General features: G+C 41.0%; 1 protein-coding gene across 1 annotated transcript in view; it reads left to right on the top strand.

Moving 5' to 3' along the window:
* Window positions 1-20,708, top strand: part of LOC140377171 (zeta-sarcoglycan-like) — a 352,061-nt gene that overhangs the window by 260,054 nt on the left and 71,299 nt on the right. The window contains exon 4 of the mRNA XM_072462496.1: window positions 5,860-5,947. Within this exon, the coding sequence (XP_072318597.1) occupies window positions 5,860-5,947 (88 nt within the window). The remainder of the gene's footprint in view (window positions 1-5,859; window positions 5,948-20,708) is intronic.

Here is a 20,708-nt window from a genome sequence, read left to right as displayed (position 1 = left end):
CTTGAACTCCTTTGTTTTATTGATAGGTGCAGAAGTTAATCTTTTAGCTAGTACATACATTTGTGTAGGTGTAGGTGGAATGCCAGATACATGTATCACTTGTTCAATTGTGTTCTGCTCGGGGTTCTGCTGCTGTATCAGTAACGTTTACTTCTGGTCTTGCATCTAGGCGCCTCTGATTCCGATTGTGTTTTTTTGGTTTTGAGTCTAAAAGAGTGTTTGAGGTCTGGTCTTCCAATCCAGAGCACTCACATTCACTGTTAGGACATTACTATTTAGGCCCGAGCGCCACAAGCTGGCAAGAGGCCTATTAGGTCTGTAAAGCCGTGCAAAGGCTGTGAAACTGCGCACGTAGTTCGCACAAAATCGAGCGCGAAATTTGGTGAGATTCATCTTCAGGGGTGGACCATCAAAAGTTATCAAAATCTTTATTCTAAGAGTCACGGACTTTGTGTGGCGGAGTCGCAAACCTTCATATGTAAAGCAAAGGGGAGAAGACACAACAGCGTCACGGATTCAGCAGTATCATCATCGCCGCTTGCAGCTATATTTAGTAAAAAAAAATTAAGAAGTGTTTTAAGCGTTCTATCTGTTTGTGGAGAACAGAAGCATTCAACCAGGATCTTGAAGTGTGTGAGGTCAGAGCTAATGCTAGTGGGCTTTTATAAGCACCGTGACATATGCATGATAAACAATATATAAAAAATGTCAAGTTATTTTATTTAAAGTCCTTCTCTTTGTGGGAATTTAGAAAAACATGAAAGAAATGATCTGTTTTTATGGGGTAATGTTACAGTCCACCAAGATAAGCATAATAGTTTTTATATTTCAATTTTGATTATTTATTAGAGGACAAAAAAAATCAAAATTGTAGTCTCTCTTATTTTGGTTAAAAGGTAAATACAATAGATAAACAAATGAAGAATAACTATGGCTGCATTAATAAAAAAAAATAAGTTTCGCCAGGTACTGTAGGCCAATCATTTTTAAACTAGGACAAAAGAGTACTATGCAAGACTGGGTCCAAACTGGAAGCCAAGATTAAGTCAGGACAGTCTGATACTGGTCTAATTCCAGACAGGGAAAGTAGGACTTTTAACCACACATTTGTCTCTGTCTCTTCAGGCAATGTAATCACAATGGTACAATTTGTTAATTATGCAGGAATGTGAAGTTCATTATTTATGCAGCAAACTGGTCAATTCACCTTGTTCATACCCTATTCATCATCTAAATATGAATTGTGAACGTGAGATGACAAGCGATATGTAATTTTCAGTGAGCTGGTGTTTGTGTCTTGTAGCCTGTCGCGGCTAACAAAAGTAGCAGCTGGTCAAACAGGTGAAACATACTTCACTCACCAAAGACATCTCCAGATTGCGCAAAATCCCTCCCTTCTTGTAGCTCCTTCTTCTGGCTGTCACAGAGCTACTTTTCTTTACCGCTGTCAGTCAAACGTTTTAATGAGCGCGGCCAATCAGCATCTGTAAAAAGGCGTCTGGGTGGAACTATTTTAGAGTTGTTGTTTTTTTTAATTGAATTCTTGTAGGTTAAGATAAAATGTAGATACGTATAAGTCGCACCTTTTTTCATAGTTTTGGCCGGGGTGCGACTTATACTCCAGAGCGACTTATGTGATATTATTCATTATTTTCACATTGGCAACTGCATGTCACATTTCGATTATTTTCACACTGACAACCACAAGAGGGCGTTCTAGTCTCTGAGCGACGCAGAATCTGCACTTCCTCTACCTCCAGAGTTTGTGGAGTTGTTTAGAAGTGACACCGAGGAAGAAGAATTCAATGGATTTAGTGATTTGGGGTAATACTGATGCTTTGGTAAACTTGTTAGCATGTTCTTTATGCTATAGTTATCTGAATAACTGTTAATATGTTACGTTAACATACCAGACACTTACCACAGTTTGTTGTCTGTGCCTCATGTAGCTGAAGGTGTTACGTTAGCATACGTTCACTTTTTCACCTTGTTCTTTATCTGTTATTATTTTAAATTGCATTTCAAGATTAAATGTCTGTTCTTGGTCTTGGATTTTATCGAATAAATCATCCCCAAAAATGTGACTTATACTCCAGTGCGACTTATATATGTTTTTCCTTTTCTATTATGCATTTTTTTGGCCGGTGCGACTTGGACTCCAGAAAATACGGTACATTCAATGTTCTGACATAATCAAACACAGCACAGCAGTTATGTTCCAGAGTAATTATGGAGGTATTACATCTCTCCAAAAGGTCAGTAATTACAAAGTCAAAATTAATTTTCCATGCACGATATAACTTCTCAATTGTGTGAACTTTTTCAAATGTGTCGGTGGAAACACTACTGATGCTTATGCTGTAGAATTTTTACACATTTTCTACCTACGTGTTTCTAATAGGCAGCGTTTGGCTTACTCTGCTTTATTTAAAACTGAATTAACAAATGGAAAATATGTAATCATTTACCAAACTTATTTCCACCCATTTGCATATGAGCACTTAATCACACAGGGCTTTCCATCACAACAGTGCGTTTGACTGACGTTAGAAGAATAGGGTTGTGCTTGTTCATGCAGGCGGCACGTTTAGCTGGGACAATCTGGAAGTGCATTACATCTGACATGCTTTACAAAACGCTCTAGTGCTTTAAACAGAGTGGAAAGATAATATAGTGGAGCCTATCACACGGCCCGTTGGAAATAATTAATCCAGCGCCCACTGCATTCTTCAGAGGAGGAAAGCAGCCAATAGTAAATAGTCTGCAGGCTTCATTTGTTGGTTGGTTAATGTCTTTACTTAGATGGAAAATAATCACCTACAGTAAGTGGGTCTATGGGGTTTTGGTGTTAACTTAAATGCTTAAATTGTGTGATTTTAAGGTGTGTGTGTGTGTGTGTGTGTGTGTGTGTGTGTGTGTGTGTGTGTGTGTGTGTGCGTGCGCGTGTGCGTGTGCGTGTGTGAATATCCTCAGAATATCCAGTTGCTTCACAGTTCATACATTTATCCTAGTGAACATGACCGAATACTTGACAAATAACTACACAAAAAATATCAGAAACTGAAAGAACCAGAAACTGAATAGGTTTAATAAATACGAAAAAACATAATCATTATACTCTTTTGAAATTCAAAGGCTCCACATTAATTTGGAAATTAACGGGAAATTGGGTCACCCATGAGCCAATTATTGCACACCAGCAAAACAAATAAGCAGTTCTACCAAGAGACTGACGACAGAGCAAAGACTAAAGGCTGAAAAGACATATAGAAACTAAATCCATAATAATTTGGTTGCAGACACTTGATTTGCAAAAATATTAAGTTTAATTAAAGATGATTCCATATGTCTAGCTCAAGGGGGAAAAGTTAGACGGATAATTCTATTTGTCAGGTTACAGTGCATTGGTAAGAGCCACTTTGCACTAGAAACATATTTATTATTAACATATATAACCATTGTATAATTGTCCTGTCCTGATTAGAAACATATTTATTATTAACATATATAACCACTTGTTTTAGTATAATTGCTCTGATTTGTCAAGAAAAGTTATAGGTTTAGATTTTAAAAAACAAGTGTGGTCTTTGTGTATGTATGGGTCATGGTCACTATTGCATTAATTAATTTGGATAATAGATGTAGAACAATAATTGCTTTTAGTGTGTCTCTCCCATAGCGAAGTAGGCGAGTGTCTTGCTGAATATATTAGGTGCATTATCACTCGGCCGGTGGAGACTTTTTCATGTTAAAGTGGTGAAGGCTGATGCGGCGGTGGCCCGGTGGTTACGCAGGTTAATGCAGTATTGACGGGGTCCTGGGGGTCAGGTCGGGGTCTACAGCAGGGCTAACCGAGGGAAAGGCAAGAGCTTGCAAAACTGATCCACGTGTTTAAAGGGAAGCCACGGCCAGGGATTAGATTAGATTATTTTAACACAATTGTTTTATACAAAGGAGAAAATGGATGTGTATCTGAATAATATAATTAACTACACTTGGGTGCACCGAGCCATTGCCCTTGTGTCCGTGTAACCACTCTCTTGATCCAATTATCATGTACTGTTCAAATAAACGTGCACGTGATTGGTCAAATTGTGAATTCATGACCAAATGGCTGACTCCCTCTGGATGTGGCTTTTTTATCAACCCTCATGAATGCTAAATTAGGCTCTAGACAACCCAGCTTCAGGTAATAGAAAAAAACATGAACGACGTGAACGCCATTACGGCAGGCAGCGACTGCAATGAATGGCAACGAGCCTAAATTTTTGCTTTTGAACGTTGTCTTTGTCGTTGAATAACAATATACAGTATCTAAAAAAAAATATTGTGTGGTTTTATTAAACAGTTAAATTATTTGAAAAGATTTGCAACAATTTCTCTTCAAACATCTCTCTCTCGCTTAATGGATAGATTAAAGGACGAATTTAGCTTCATTCACGCTAGTTTGATGAATGAGTCCTTTCCCGGAGAGCGTCAAAAACACTCTGACTTCACTTCTAAATCTCCTGGATAACCAACGTTTTTTAGAGAATCTTCAGATAATCATCTTTGCTGTTTATAAAGTCCGTAAATCATTGCCAGATTCTGTGAATTTCTCCTGTCTAATCATGATAAGTACAACTGCAGGTCTTAGCATGTACTGTACTTGAAATGCACTAAAATGTTTATATAAACTTTATGTAATTCTCGCCCTGCGACAGTTGGCCATTGTCCAGGGGGACCCCGCCTAAGGCCCAAAGGGATAGGCTCCAGTCACCCACGACCCCGAAAGGGAACAAGCGGTAGAAAATTTATGAATGTATATAATTCTCTCTGCTCCCGGTACTCAGTTATCTCCGGAGGAATGTAAATGTAATTTTATTTGTTATTTTTTATAAAATTGTTTGTTCTAAAGCACAAGATGCTAAACTAAAGGCACTCAATAGAATTTTAAAAGCTACAAACAATACAAATAATGCACTATACTTGTCAGAATCACCAGAATCACCAATATATTTTGTATTTCTTAACGATGGTTCAATGGTTCCCCAAATGAAAACCCAAATCAACGCAGTAATATTTGTATCAGAAATCCACTTTTCCCATTAATCTGGAGCATTTGTCTGGTAAAATGCTCTGGTTTTCTTCTGCCCTCGATCATTTGTACATCACGGTGTGCAAAAATAATCCACAATCCATGAAACTCAGATCAAGTTTAATAATTGCAGCCGACACCATTAGTTTCACTGTAAATTCCTCGCCACCATCACTGCCTGTGCGCTGGAGTTTGGTGGTGCATGAGGGGATTGTGTGACGATAACTGCAGGAGCTCTATTACAATTGTGTCAAATCTTTAAAATGGATGTGTGTCTTCTCAATTGATTTAGCCCTGCCCCAAAATGCTAAAGGAGCTTAATGCTTTGCTTGGGATGTTCCATAGTCTGGCATTACGCTTTTATATGTTGTGTTTATTCAATTACAGGTAGTACCTTGAAAAACATGTATTCTTAGTGTGCGCTGGGTAGCTTCTCCAAAGATCTGATTTGTGATCATACCTATTGCTGGGTTTCTGATGACATCACATTTTACAGGCCAATAAGAGGCAATACAGATGGGGCAGCAAAAAATAATATTGTTAAAATGCTTTAAAAAATGGGTGTTGTAATGTGGTGAGTTCCAGGTTCCTGTTACTTACTACCAGCAATAGAAATGATCAAGTTTAACTTTTATGAATTTACTTTTGGGATATTTCATGGCAAAAAACCATGTAATCAATCAAAATGTGGCCCTTGCATCTGGGAGTATGACATGATCACATTCTAGAATATGAAAACCACCAATATTCTACTAAACGTATTTCCTCTTTCTCTTGCACAGGACAGTTCATTGATCCTCCAGTCGGACCGTAATGTGACAGTCAATGCCAGAAACGGCGAGGGACAGTTGACCGGACAGCTCACAATCGGTAAGCACGTTCAGAAAAACACAAGATATGCTGCTCCTTTATATTTTCCTTAATAGACACAATCAGGTTGTTTTGTTTGTTGTTTGGATCCTAAATGCATTTTAGCTCTTTCTGTTTACCAAACTAAGGGATATCTGTTTCCATTAAGGCATTTCACAGAGGCTGATAGCCGCACAGATTTTTCTTTTTCTTCAGCCAAATCAGTTTTTCAAGATTTTATTATATTAGACCAAGAGCCCAGTGTCGCCCAGAAGACATCATTCAGAGCAAATATGACTTATCCATCTCCACATCGACAGACGGCTTTAAAACAATTAGAGGAGTTCTCTGGTGAATTGACTGTGTGTTGAACTGAATATAGAGGGACTTCAGAAACGCTGAGGGGGATAACTGAATAAAACTAAATAGTATATGATTCTGAATCGTGGGTGGATTTTGATACTGTTTGTTATAGGGGGGGAAATCAACACTCGCCGTGAGATGGTTGTGTATTGCTTGTTAAAGATCGGCACATTGATCTTCATATAAGACTGTTTTACTCATGAGCAAAGCACTTATGCCTGGATGAATGCTGTGTCTGAGGAGTGAAGACTTAAGTGAAATTCTTCAATGCTGATGCTTCCAACTCTGTTTTACATGCAAGAGATGAGAAAATGATGAAGACGTAGATTAGGAGAGCCACATAGCAGCTCTATAATACAAGCATGTGGGTTATAGTCATTCATTTTTGAGCCAAAGTGACAGAAACACATTTAAAATGCACCGCCGCAGGTTCAGTTTGGTGCTGCTGCCTCAGGTGGGCCTCTCAGGGAGCCTCTCACGTCGGTAAATAAAGTCACTATCTTTTTATGGAAAGTTCTACTATTATAATGGGTAATACTTTTATTTATTTTTACTCCTCCTTACTTACTAGAGCACCATTTTGACATCTTACAATTATATTATACAATTCATAATCTACAAGCCTGACAAATGACAATATGTTTAAAAGTTTCTTTTAAATTCCTATTAAAGGTACCAAAGGGTTTTTGACAGTTTGACAGTACATTTGTAATGTTTTAGGTTGGTATAGTGTTGTGTCTTGTACGTTCAGAAAAGAAAAGAAGGAATAAGGCCGAACATTTATTTATGTTGGTTGACTGGTTGTGTGAGATTGAAGATACAGACATTGTGCTACACATTAAAAAAGTGCTGTCTGCTAGAATTACTTCTATTGCTTTATGCCTGATCATTGCAGGTTCAGCATTTAGATTGTGACAGATGAGATGAATGGTATGTGGAGCTAGACGCCCCATATCTGCTGTGTGGTGTACACTGCAATATAGAGATATTTATCTGCAGAACTTGTGTTATTTTCTGCACACATTCACCCTCCATACCTCTCGCAGCTTTGATGGCTAGAATTTCCTGACAGCTCGTCTCCTGCTGTTAAAACTCCCTAAAGCTATATTCCTCACCAAGAGAAATACTTTATTGCTACTGGTGTGGACGTGACTGTCTGTGCATGTGGCGGCATGCACTCAATCCCACTGAGTATAAATGAGGACTATGTGACGACTAACTGCCATTGGCTCTGTTGTTTGTTGTGCACTTACTATTAAGGAGGCAATCAGAATTTACTACGCTTGGTCCGACAACAATAAAAGGAGAGATAAAATAATTAGTATCTAGCTTTTGGTTGTAGCTATACTTTTAATGCTTTTAATATTTTGGCTCATTCCACAAGATGAAAATGAAGTAGAAAAATGTTGTTGGTGATCACAACATGTCTGGTGATGGAAAACATATTAAGAACGAGAAGACTTTTAAGCTTTAATGGTGTTTTCACAGTTGTCTGGTGCGGTGTCAATTTTAGGACATCATTTGACTTCAAACATTCATCCTGCCACAAAGTCAAACTTCAGAGTCAGAAGTCAGACTCATAACCTCAAGGCAGCAGCAAAAAGGTGAAGAAGAAAACGCACCATCAAGTTTAGTCCTGAGACGAGGTTTGTTCTAGCCTTGGTTTGGTCTGGTTTATTTCTGGATTTAGTCTCATTATAGTATAAGGATCTCCCAACACGATACTGGTGAGTCGACCTCAAATGAAGGAATTTAGAGTATCAGTTTGGATGGGATTTAGTGAATATCAGGCCAATACACTGATAGAAGCTGTCACTTCAGCTCTAACAGGCTAAGAGGCTCTCTGCTAGAGACATCACTAGAACTTCATCTATACTGGGGCACAGGTCCCTTCAATCAATTCCTACAAGTTGGCGTAAAAGTCTGGAGTAATGCACCTCTTGAAAATGTGCACAAATAAAATATCAATTACTGTAATCTGGTGGATTTTCGATTAATTAATCCAAATGCCTTATGGTCTTCAGTAATAGGCTTTTACTTGTAGTCTACTACAACAACTTAGCTCTTATTAAATAGCTGTCTAAGTAGCTATTTAACAAGATATAATGAATGATTATATTTAATAAGTAGCTGTACACAGACAGCTGATCACTGGTGTTCATTTCTTGTGTGTGTGATTCCCAATGGAGCCCTTGCCCTCTGCTGCCTCCCTTTGCTCCTTCAAAGAAGAGGGTCAGTGCGGGTCATCAAAGTGCAGCCTCCAGGTGTGCACATTTATACTATTGTTGAGCTTGAGTACAGACACCCTGCTTGAAGCCTCACGCTGTGGACTGTGGACAGAGCCTGCAGTGTCTAGACAACACTAAAGCTCAAACGGAAATGCTGCCGGAGCGGGAATCTGAGTCGTCTGGTGGTGAGTTTGAAATGTCCAAGCAGATGGAGCACAAAAAGAAAAAGTAAAAAGATAGTTTGTCAAATGATTCGAGTTTCTTAAAAGTAGAGAGTTGCTGCTTGTTGGAATGTTGGCTGTCACTAAGGATGACGGCCTCTTCAGTGACCCACATACATTGGGCCGTTTTATTCACCAGGAAGAAGGGAATGTGAGATCTATTAAAGTGACTCGGAGTGGACTTGTAATTATTGATTGTGCCTCAAAAGTGCAACAAAAGAAAATGTTAGAAATCGAAATACATAAAGAATGGCAGTGTGTTAAGTGCTTCCCACTTGAGGCTGGGGGAGGGAAGAAAGGGGTGATTTCAGGGGTGTCAATCGATGCAAAGGATTTTAATAAGATAAGATAAGATATTCCTTTATTGTCCCACATGGGGAAATTTCATTGGTGCAACGCAGGTAGATACAGAGGTAGATACAGAAGAACAGATCACTTAATTTTAATTTAATATTTTATGAATATTGTTGGTGTTCGTGATGTTACGAGGATGATGAAGTTTAGTGGGGGAAATATTGAAGAGAGCATTTCACTTGTCTGACTTTACAAAGTGACCTACCCGATAGAATTCATTTAGACTAGGGGGCCAACAATATATCAGCCCAGTATTGGTATATTATTGTATTCACGTCATTGAGTAATATCGGTTTCAGTGCAAAACCACTGATATCATTCCGCGCTGTTATGCCTTGGTAATGACAGCTTAAACCCTGCTGTCGCTTTAGAAACAGCAAGAAAACAAGAAAGAAAACAGCATATATATATATATATATATATATATATATAACAGAACAGACTGTAAACTTTACTCTAGTCTTTATCTTGAGCCAAATGACCCAGAAAGGACAAAGACGGAACGTAGCGCAATGAATTCACTCGCTACCCACAATAAACGCGATATTTTTCCAGAGATTATTTGACTAGTTTTTCTCCTAAAAATCATTTTGGATATATTTTCTCCAAATAATTATAGTGTGAGTGGTTTAAAGAAGGAGAAGAGAGTGTCTGATTAAACACAGCATCTGAGGAGGAGAGACTGTAATAGCAACAGCAACACAATGATGACACACGGTCTGGAGAGGTGCAGAGACACTTTAGTCTGAGAAATAATCTAAATATAAAGGAAATTCACAGAATGGGAAAGTGTAAGGGCTAATTTGATAGCATATATTATAGCCAATAGCCTAACTACATCGAAACATAGAGCTAAATAAAACGTTTTCTTTTTCAAACCTTTTCCTTACTAACTAACTAACTCAGCATTTGAAATACCTTTGATCCTTATTTTAAAATACAGCAGCAGCAGCAACAACAGCAACAACAACAAAAATGCAAGTGTTCAAAATGACCTCGGACATCGGTATCAGTATCGACCTAAAATTTCGGTGTAACACTAATTTAGACCATGTTTGTTACCGTGTCCAACCATACGAAAGGTCCGTCCACCTGCCCCAGCACCAGACTGGGGCAGGTGGACGGTGGCGGTTAGCTGGCGGTTAGCGCTCTCGCCTCCCAAGAAGGAGATCGTAGGTTTGATTCCTGGGCCTCTCTGGGTGGAGTCTGCATGTCCTCCCCATGTTACGGTGGGTTCTCTCCGGGTTCTCCGGCTTCTTCCCACCATCCAAAGACAGGCATGTGATAGGCAAAATTGGTAACTCTAGTGAATGAATGTGAGAGTGAATGTTCGTCTGTGTGTGTCCATGTGTTAACCCTGAGATGAGCTGGCCCCTGTCCAGGGTGTAAAAGGCGCTGGTCATAAAGGCGCTGGTCCTGCTGGCAGCCTGCTGCAACGCACCTCTTTTCTCACACTTTTTTCACACTTTTTGTGCTTTATCTATTGTATTTTTGTAAATATTTTTTCTACTTTACTTAAAAGTAAAGTAAGTACGATCGGGTCACGCCCTGGAACTGCTTTAATTCAACTTGCTTTGACTTTGTTCGGCTGAATTAATACGTGTTTTCATCGTGTCGTTGTGATGTGCGCTGGCTCCGAGCCCCCCCGCGCCCCCCGGCCGGTACGTGTTTACACAAGGGAGGAACTCATGAAGCTGCGAAAAGCCGCCTTCTTACCAGGGGATCGTCACGTTATCCCGGCGGACATTCTAAGGAAAACACAGAGGAGCCGGCGAGCGGGACGCAAATGCAAAGAGAGGTAGAGGGCTGGCTGTGTATGTAAACACGAGCTGGTGTAAACCTACACATTGCACGGTGAAGGAACAGCTATGTAACAAAGACATTGAACTGTTGGATATTGGCATGAGGCCATATTATCTGCCCCGGGAGTTCTCACATGTGATTTTGATCGCAGTCTATGTGGCCATGTCTTCGCATGCCGATAATGCTTGTGTAGCATTGCTCACCTGCACTTGTAGGCTGCAAACACAGCATCCACAGGCTCTCTTCCTCGTCTCTGGTGACTTTAACCACGCTTCTCTTCTGTTCTACCAACATACACCCAGTATGTCACCTGCCCCACCAGAGACAATAGAACATTGGACTTGTTTTATGTCAACACCAAGGAGGCTTATTCCTCCTCCCCCGTCCCTCCCCTGGGCAGCTCGGACCACAACCTTGTACATCTGAGGCCTGTGTATGCCCCCATCGTGCGCAGGCAGCCTGTGGTGTCCCGTGTGGTTAGGAGGGTATCTGCTGAGAGCGAGGAGACTCTGAGGGACTGCTTCAGCACCACTGTCTGGACTGAGCTTTATGACCCACATGGGGAGGACATCAACACCATCACAGAGTGCATCACAGACTACATCAACTTCTGTTTTGAGAACACTGTTCCCTCCCGGACGGTGCAGTGTTTTCCAATCAACAAGCCATGGATTAACCGTAAACTGAAAGCTCTGCTGAAGGAGAAGAAGAGAGCCTTCAGGTCAGGGAACAAGGAGGAGCTGAGGACTGTGCAGAAAGAGCTGAGGAGGAAGATCAGGCAGGCTGAAGCCGGCTACAAGAGGAGGATGGAGGAGCAGCTGCAGCAGAAGAACATTCAGGGAGTGTGGAGAAGCCTGAAAACCATCTCAGGCTTCAAAATCCCCCCTGCCCAGACGGAGGGGGACCTACAGTGGGTGAATGAGCTTCCTGAGATTTGATCAATCGCCCACCCCTCCCCCTGCACAGCTGCATGCTCCCTCTTCCACAGCTGGACAATGGCCTGCATTCATTCCTCTTCACACCTCCGCTCCGGCCCATCAGCTCCCCACTTCACCTGGACCCACCCATCCCCCCAGCACACAGTCCCCCTGCCATCCACTGACTGTCTCAGCAGCTCAGGTGAGGAGAGAGCTGAAGAGGATTTAAGTGAGGAAGGCAGCAGGATCTGACGGCATCAGGCTCCTTAAGTCCTGCGCCGATGAACTGTGTGGAGTTGTGGAGCAGGTCTTCATCATGAGCCTGAAGCTGAGGGTGGTACCACAGGTCTGGAAGACCTCCTGTCTGGTACCTGTGCCCAAGACACCGCACGCCAAAGACTTCAACAGCTTCAGGCCGGTGGCTCTCACGTCCCACCTGATGAAGACACTGGAGCGGCTGGTCCTGGACCACCTCCGCTCCACCGTGAGCTCAGCCATGGACCCGCTGCAGTTTGCATATCGGCCTGGCATCGGAGTGGAGGACGCCGTCATCTCCCTGCTGCACCGCTCTCTCTCTCACCTGGAAAAGCCTGGCAGCTCTGTGAGGATCCTGTTCTTCGATCTCTCCAGCGCCTTCAACACCATCCAGCCGCTGCTCCTGAGGGACAAGCTGGAGACGGCTGGTGTGGAGTATGACCTGGCAGAGTGGATCCTGGACTACCTCACAGACCGACCCCAGTTTGTGAGAGCCCGGGACTGTGTGTCTGACACTCGGACCTGCAGTGCGGGGGCGCGCCCCAGGGCACTGTCCCCGCGCCCTTTCTCTTCACCCTCTACACTGCAGACCTCTGACACGACACGGACAGCTGTGTCCTGCAGAAGTTCTCTGACGACTCTGCCATCATCGGACTCATCACGGACGACGATGACGCGGAGTACAGGGGACTGGCACAGGACTTTGTGGACTGGTGTCAGCGGAACCACCTCCTCATCAACGCGGGGAAGACCAAGGAGATGGTGGTGGATTTCCGCAGACGCCACCCCACTGCCCCCTCACCAGTGAACATCCAGGGACGGGACATTGAGAGAGTGGACTCATACAAGTACCTGGGTGTTCATCTGAACCACAAACTGGACTGGACTCACAACACAGACGCACTGTACAGGAAGAGCCAGAGTCGGCTCTACCTCCTGAGGAGACTCAGGTCTTTTGGAGTGACAGGGCCACTCCTGAAGACCTTCTACGACTCTGTGGTGGCATCAGCCCTCCTGTACGGTGTGGCCTGCTGGAGCAGCAGCATCACAGAGAAGGAGAGGAAGAAGCTGGACAAAGTCATCAAGAAATCCAGCTCCGTCCTGGGCTGTGCTCTGGACTCGGTGCAGGAGGTGGGGGACAGAAGGGTCCTGGCTAGATTCACATCTATGCTGGACCATGAGTCTCACCCCCTGCAGGACACTCTGTCCGCTCTGGAGAGCAGCTTCAGTGACAGACTGATCCACCCTCGCTGTGTGAAGGAAAGGTTTCACAGGTCTTTCCTTCCTGCTGCTGTCAGACTTTATAACAAACACTGCTAGCCCTGAACACTTGCGATGCTGATTTAACCATGTGCAATACCGTCATATTCATGTGCAATTACTGTTGTACTCACACGCAATAATGTCACATTCATGTGCATATAACTGATGTAAATAGAGTGTTTATTTGACCGTTATTATTATTATTATTTTGTCTTACGCTAGCTGTTTTTATTTTATTTTTGTCTTTATTTTTCCCCTCCATTCCTTATTAAGAAATGAGAGGTTCTGTATATAGGAGTTTTTGTTTATAAGAGTGTTGTTTATAAGAGTTCTTCTATTAAGATTTAAACTTCCTATAAGTTATCTGTCCTTTTCCTCTGTATTTACCTGCGTTGCAACAATGGAATTTCCCCATGTGTGGACAATAAAGGAATATCTAATCTTATGTTATAACCCCACCTGTTAGAGCAATAATGGAATTAATTAAGAAAAGTATTTGTTTTGTTTAAGTCTAAATAAGTATTAAATTAATGTAATTACAATCTGAATCTTTAGTATAAATTCCTAATTTTCTAATTATTAACAAAGCCTAATCCTTAAGTTAAATGTATAATTTATGTCACGCTTCAGTATGGAGCGGGAGAGGGCGGGGCCAGAGAAGTAGGCCAAACTTAATTGGTAAAATGGGAACAGGTGAGACGGGTCGAGATGGAAGTCAGAGGGTGACCGACACGGTCTTTGACCGCGCACATCGCAGAACATCGCAGCGTGTTTTTGATTGTGCAAAATAAAAGAAATAAACGCATCACGGACTACATGAGTTTTTGTTCGTGAGGATTTTGTGTGAGTCAAGAAACGGACACCCAAAGGATGGCTACTAAGCAGTTTTTTAGCGAAGATTGACTAGAAGCCAATACACCACCTAAGGCCCAAAGTCACAGGGATAGGCTCCTGTCAACTGTGGCCCGTAACGTAACCAAGTGGTAGATGAAGAAAAATTTAAAAAGTAGGCCTATTTAATACAGGTGCTAAATGATTTCAACTGGAGCTAAATTCAGCATTGCATGGTTAAGTATGTCGGTGTAATCCCTCATTTGTCCAGGACTATTCCATTGTAGAAAAAGCTTCGGTTGTATCATCTGGACACTATTTTTAGAAAAACAAGACGTTTTGACTCTCATCCAAGAGTCATTCTCAATCCGCAGATCTAGTTTGAGAACTTGGATACTTATCTTACTCTGAGTATGCCACGCCCACCGGGCGGACCCTCCAGATAATAGTCTGTCTTGTTTTTGTTTAAACTGTGAGTTTCACCTTAAACCAATATTCTTTGTTTACCCTAACAGCCCTGCTATGGGCCATAGAAATCCTATTGTTACCTGGCTGTAACTCCCTCATCACTGACTACCTGATTATGGCCAGGGCTGATGCCGTCCCGTGGCTTCAAAATGCTGCTGTACTCTGCCGGAAGATTGAACCTAAAACCCCAACTTCTGTTAAAGAAGGATTTGGTGCTCTGTAATCAAGAATTTGCTTGTCTTCTGTGTTGATACAGTCTTTTTGTGTATTTTTATAACTCTCCCTGCATTGGATTGAATACTTGCCTGACCAGCCAAGACCACACGCTTTGAACATAATTTACAAAGAAGTTTTGGTCTGGAATCTAACCCAGTTGCTCCAATTTTCAAAGGGAGTGACTGACAGGTGGTTTAATCAATCAGACAAACGCAGTGTCAGTTTGTGTCCAAACAAACATGGTCGATCACGAGGAAAAAATAAAAATAACACTTCTGCTGAGTCAACAAGCGACGCAATAAACTCTGTAAATCTGAGGTAAAAGAAGTTATATATTTTGTTCTGAATGTTCTGAAAATATTTGAGAGATGTCTTCCGCATTTGAGAGACACGTGACACAAATTTGCAGCGGTGGTTAGACCGGTTAATGCTGGAGACGCCCCCCAATGGTCCGAATGTAGGACGACAGGCAAATTGAATACACTACATTGCTCTGCTCTCGGTTAAATATGTGTAACAGCACAGGATCGGCCTAAACTGGTTATAATAAAAACATTAAAAAAAAGATATGTATCGAGTTTGAAATTTGTATTCAAAAATGCAGGAATTTTGATGGAGGAACAACATTATTACATTCATTTCAATCTCAAAAAAGTCATTAAAGAACATAATTGGTGATCTTTGAGTGCTTTTTTTAAGATTCCTTGTGGCAGAAAGCATGCCTTCAGCTAAATGACTTCATTGTGTGGAATCAGAGCCACTTGGACACCTCAGTGACCGCTGCAGGGCGACAGTGAGACACCGGGGATTCTCTCTTCAAGTGCTTCTGTTTGAGCCTGGAAATCCCCTTTGTGCCCCACCTCTCTGCTGAGTCTAACACTTCACAGCACCAACAAACTTCTCTATTCTCCCTGGGTTACTGAGTATAATGAGAAGGCGGTTATTTGTGTTTACCAGACATTTGCCACTTAGGGAGGCAGAAAAGTTGCAGCTGACTAAAGCCCTCATTAGTATTCATTACGGAAAGACACAGGAGGAGCAGCTCTCCCAGGTCTAAGCAGGTTGTGCAGGATCAGTGCAGCAGCCCAGTGAACATGACAGATAGAAGAAATGGTCCCAATGCCAGGTTTAATGTTAAAACTTTAGGGAAAAAAATTGACCTCACCAAGTCAAATTGGCTTTTCAAACAACACAAAAAGGTGTATAATATTGACAGTATTACCGTTGATTGAAAGTGATGGAAATAACGTTGCATTAAACATTCCAAATTCATCCGTTTGTACAATGTATTCCTCGACTTTTCAGCAGTGAAGAGTGAAGAGTGTGTGGAGCTTATCATGAGTTGGCCTTGGGTGTCTTGCGTGAGTTTTATGTTTTTTCCCTCTCTCTTCTTCATCCGTCTCTCCCATCTTCACCAATGGCTCGTTAACGTGAGTAAAAACCTGTCAACTTAGTCTTCTCAATGGCTGCCCATAAAGATGATGTGTGAACCTGTCCCAACATTTGAAAAAAAAACGCACAAAAAACACAGTCACACACAAAGTCTGTGCAATGAGGAGATAAGATTACACAAATAATTGTTGCTTTGCATATGTTAAAATACATAAGGTCGTGCATTTTCTGCCTCGCATTGGAGGTCAGAGCGGGAGCTATCACCAACTTTACTCACATTTATTCTAGTTCTTCATGTTTGGACCATCTGGTAAAAAAGATCTTGATTGATGAAAGTTGTTGTTGGATGTTGCAGAGCTCGTCAATGTGCTTGAAAAGTTGTTGAATTTTTCATTGGATTGCTTATTGCAAACCTAACTCTGGTCTTGTTTATTCCTTAGCCATATGCTCTGTGTTTTATCTGTTGCTGCTTAGAATCTCTTTTCCTTTTTACGGTCCACTCATCATTTATTGTATGCTTTTCCAGTATAACAAATAAAAGATTAAGGCAATTCTATTTTAAGCACAGAGGTGAAGGTGTGATTGCATTCATCTGTGTGCTGACAATAAAATGTGGCATAAATCAAGTTTTCAAAAAGAGTTTGTGCAATGTATCAATGGGCTCGATTGTGTGTAGTACAAGTCAAAGTGTTGTTTTTTTTGTTTGTTTTTTTAATCCAACCATATCCATGTGTTTCTGCTTCCTGTTTGTAGGTGCCATTTTTGTTTTAGCACATTTTACCATTCTCAAGATATAATTTTATATATTGACTGCCATGTTCTCATCACTCTGAAACTCCTGGATTTTTTAAATTAACTGAATATAAAATTGTTCATTGTAGAACATATTGGTAACAATGTGTTTAAATGGTATAAATGTACTAAATGGATTATTGCTCCATGAACTGTTTTTAAGTAAAGACAAATTCCAAACTTATAACTTTCTTGATAACAGTCTTTTCTCTCCATTTTTCCTGTCCTTGTTCCCTTTCTCTCTCTGTTCATCTCTTTTGCTCTTGTCATTTGCGTTGGCCTCCCCGTTTTAATCATGCATGCCCCTCATCCTTTATTAAGCCGTGAATTCCCCGCTGACCTTGTTACCTTCCTCCAAACTACTCAGGCCTGCATTCATCTCTTCATTATCTTTACCTTCTTACTCTAATTATGCTGGCTTATATCTGGGTGCAATCTCTCACCTCATTTCTTGGGCATTTGTCTAATGTAGCACAAAAAGTGAATTGTCGCGCCAACGTTTTAAGCAATTAACGCAAGAAGTTCAGCACAGACACGATGAAGGAACAAGTTAGATGCGTTTAGATTGTAGGCCTGTGTTTATGAAATAGCATGAGTGTGTGAGATGTGAGCTCGACTTATGATTTAAACGTGTCTGGCATGTCGGAGGGCTTAAATAGGACCCAATTATAATGCAATTTTAAGTGAAAGTATAAGTCACTCTGATTGGACCATTTCACCGAAAACATTACAAAATACATTTGAATGCAGGTATTCAGTATTCTGTAACTAAATACATGTCCAAAGTATTCTCTTCATCACTGATAAGCTCTCCAGTATAGTGTCTTCTTCGGAAACCTATAAGCTCAAAATAAGCCATTCTATAAAAATAAAATCAATAAACCGGCCATGTGAGACGCCCGCTATGGCTGCTGTGCTTTTGCTTTACTGTTGTTTAATGAAGTTTCAATTCTCCGTTAGCTTGCTCAGCCTTTAATCCAGTTATTCATTAAGGTTTGGTGCACTCTTACAAGACTGTCAGAATCACCTAATGTCGACCCCATCTACACCACAGCTGCAGCACACATTTGGTCTAATGTATATGACCTCAGTTTAGTGTCCTCTGTTGCAATCCTTTGAGTCAGGTGACACAAGCAGGGATGACGTTCAGTAGCTCTAGAAGTGAGTGCCCAAGGAAACCCACCCAGACGCAGACGAAACGTGCAAACAGAAAAGCCTCCAGGAGGGAGAGTTCCTGTCGGATGTTCTGGAGTGACACTGAGGGAAGGAACGGTGAATATCAGGTTAGGTTATCAGCGAGCTTTCTATCTGGAGGCAAACAACGGGATTTATACATGTAGAGAGCGAGTTGTTCGTCCTCTGCAGTGGAACTTATTACGTGGATACCCTTAGAGTTCCAACGTAAAAATGCCAATATGATCTGGTACTGGATATGAAATAGAATGCCTAGAATGTGTTTTTTTTTCATCAAATCATGTTGATAGCTGTTATGAATTGGAAATCACCTTGCATTTATTATGCCAACCGCACCAAAATGATCATCGCGCAAAAAATGTGTGATTGCCGTGCTCTGCCGGCTCTACAGCTAAGCCTCACAGTGAAATCCAATGGTTCCATTACACATTGTCTAATTATAAAAGTAGATCTCGGTGAAGTCTTCCCTCCCGCTCTGCACACATTGACAGACATAGAAATCCCATATCTCTGTGGTCACACTTTCCGCTGAGAGCTGCGCGGCTGAGAGGCACAGCGCCGTAGTAAGTGCTCTCATCCTACGTCCCACACTGTCAGCCAATCACAGAGCAGCGCACAAGCACCTCTCTCCAGTTTAATGCTTCTGCCCAATGACCAAATCAACTTAATGTGACAATTAAAAATACATAGAGCTGAGCGTTTACAAACTGGAACACACTTAAGCTATCCAGTGCTCAATAAAGGGCTGGATTTACAGCCACTGTTGACATTTATACATATGATAGTGCTATCTATGCACAAAAGTTAATTGTCTGCTTAACAGTCTATTTTAATGTGGTGAATATTGTATCATCGCATTTGTGTAGCATTGTGGAGGTTGAATGAGGTCAATCAATGGAATCTGACAGTACAGACAAAGTACTCACCAAGACTGACTAGAAATACAACATGAGCTTGGACTGTTTTCTTTGTATTTAGGTCAGTTTTTGGTGTGGAAACTTTTAAATCAATAAGTTCAGTGTTGTTTCTTCTACTTGAGTTACATTAATCCACTCACTTATTACCTACAAATCTGAATTCAATTTGGGACTATAGTAGTACTTTGATGAAAAACTGTATACAAAACATATTTATAGAATATATAAAACCATCTTGAGTAAGTTCAAAAGACACATTCCTAATATATTCATTCATCCTGTGATGCCTTGATGTCCTGGAAGGATTTATGAGTTTGTTTCTGGTAACGGCCAATTCTCCGAGCCATCCCTTTTTCTTTTTTTTCTTTTTCTCCCAGCATTTTTGAAGACATGATAATTCCCTGCATGCTTTAATGGGATATGTACATGTCGAACAATCTGATTCACTTTCTGTTTGCATAGGCTTGAGCGAGAACATGAATTATGCAGTGTACCATTTTTTACAGTGCGGTTCAAAGCTGTGGATCAATGTTCCTGTGGTATGTTTTGAAAGAGCACACTTTAAAAGCATGTATTCAAAGGTTAAATAAATGAACACCTAAATACTCTCTGAATCCACTCTGAAGTGACGCCTCTCCTTCAGGCTCTGCTGCCCAGCTCCATTCACACTGCTCCCCCTCTGCGCAGGCTGTTTGCACTACAACTCTCTTGAATTATTTAGAATTACTAAATCTCTGAAATTTCATGTTGCAGACACACAAACAACGAGACCCGAGTACAATAGAGTGCAATAAACAGTGCTGCTACTAAAGCAATGCATGTAAACCATCTCTACAGTTACATTTAAGTCACGTCTTACTTATATACAATACATGGCCTGGCCACAAAATGCTACTCACTTTAATACTTTGTTTCACCTAGATCTTGATTGATAATGATGGAAGAATCGAGCTGCTGCTTCTGCACAGCCCAAAGATGTCCAATGGGGTTAAAGTCTGGACTCTGGGGGCCAATCCATGTGTGACAAATCCTGATCCACTTTCACTATTACAGCTCGATCAATCCTGGCGATGTCGTCTTTAAATATGTCATTTGCAAAGAACATTTTGGGACAGGCAGTAAATTATATTGGATTTGTTGAACAATATTATTGTAACTCTGAGCGTTGAATTATCTACATGCAGCCTTGTGTTATAGTTTCTCCTGCAAAACCCAAAAATTGGTTCCCTGGAGACACAACTCCTCTGGAAATGAATCAGATTCAGTTGAACGTTCCCAGTTGAGATGAAAAACAAAACAAAACCACAAAGAAAAACGCACTGTACTTAAAAAATATACCATAACTATGTATGTGTTACAGGAAAAGTTGATAATCCACAAATTATACAGAATATCTTTTTTTTTTTTGCAAAGTAGGAAATAGATTGTGTTATTATCTACTTGGGCAATCTATAGAATGCAAAAATCACCTGAGCTCATACTCCAAAGTCCAGCATGTACACAAAACACTTTTCTCCTGGATGATTATTATTATTTATTTTTTATTGTATTTTCGTATTTCAATTTCA

Source organism: Eucyclogobius newberryi, unplaced genomic scaffold (assembly GCF_026437365.1).
Source record: "Eucyclogobius newberryi isolate DKJ021-1_F unplaced genomic scaffold, fEucNew1.0.hap1 SCAF_4, whole genome shotgun sequence".
Classification (NCBI taxonomy): domain Eukaryota; kingdom Metazoa; phylum Chordata; class Actinopteri; order Gobiiformes; family Gobiidae; genus Eucyclogobius; species Eucyclogobius newberryi.
The sequence above is the reverse complement of the archived record's forward strand: the minus strand, read 5'-3'. Positions and strand labels throughout refer to the sequence as shown.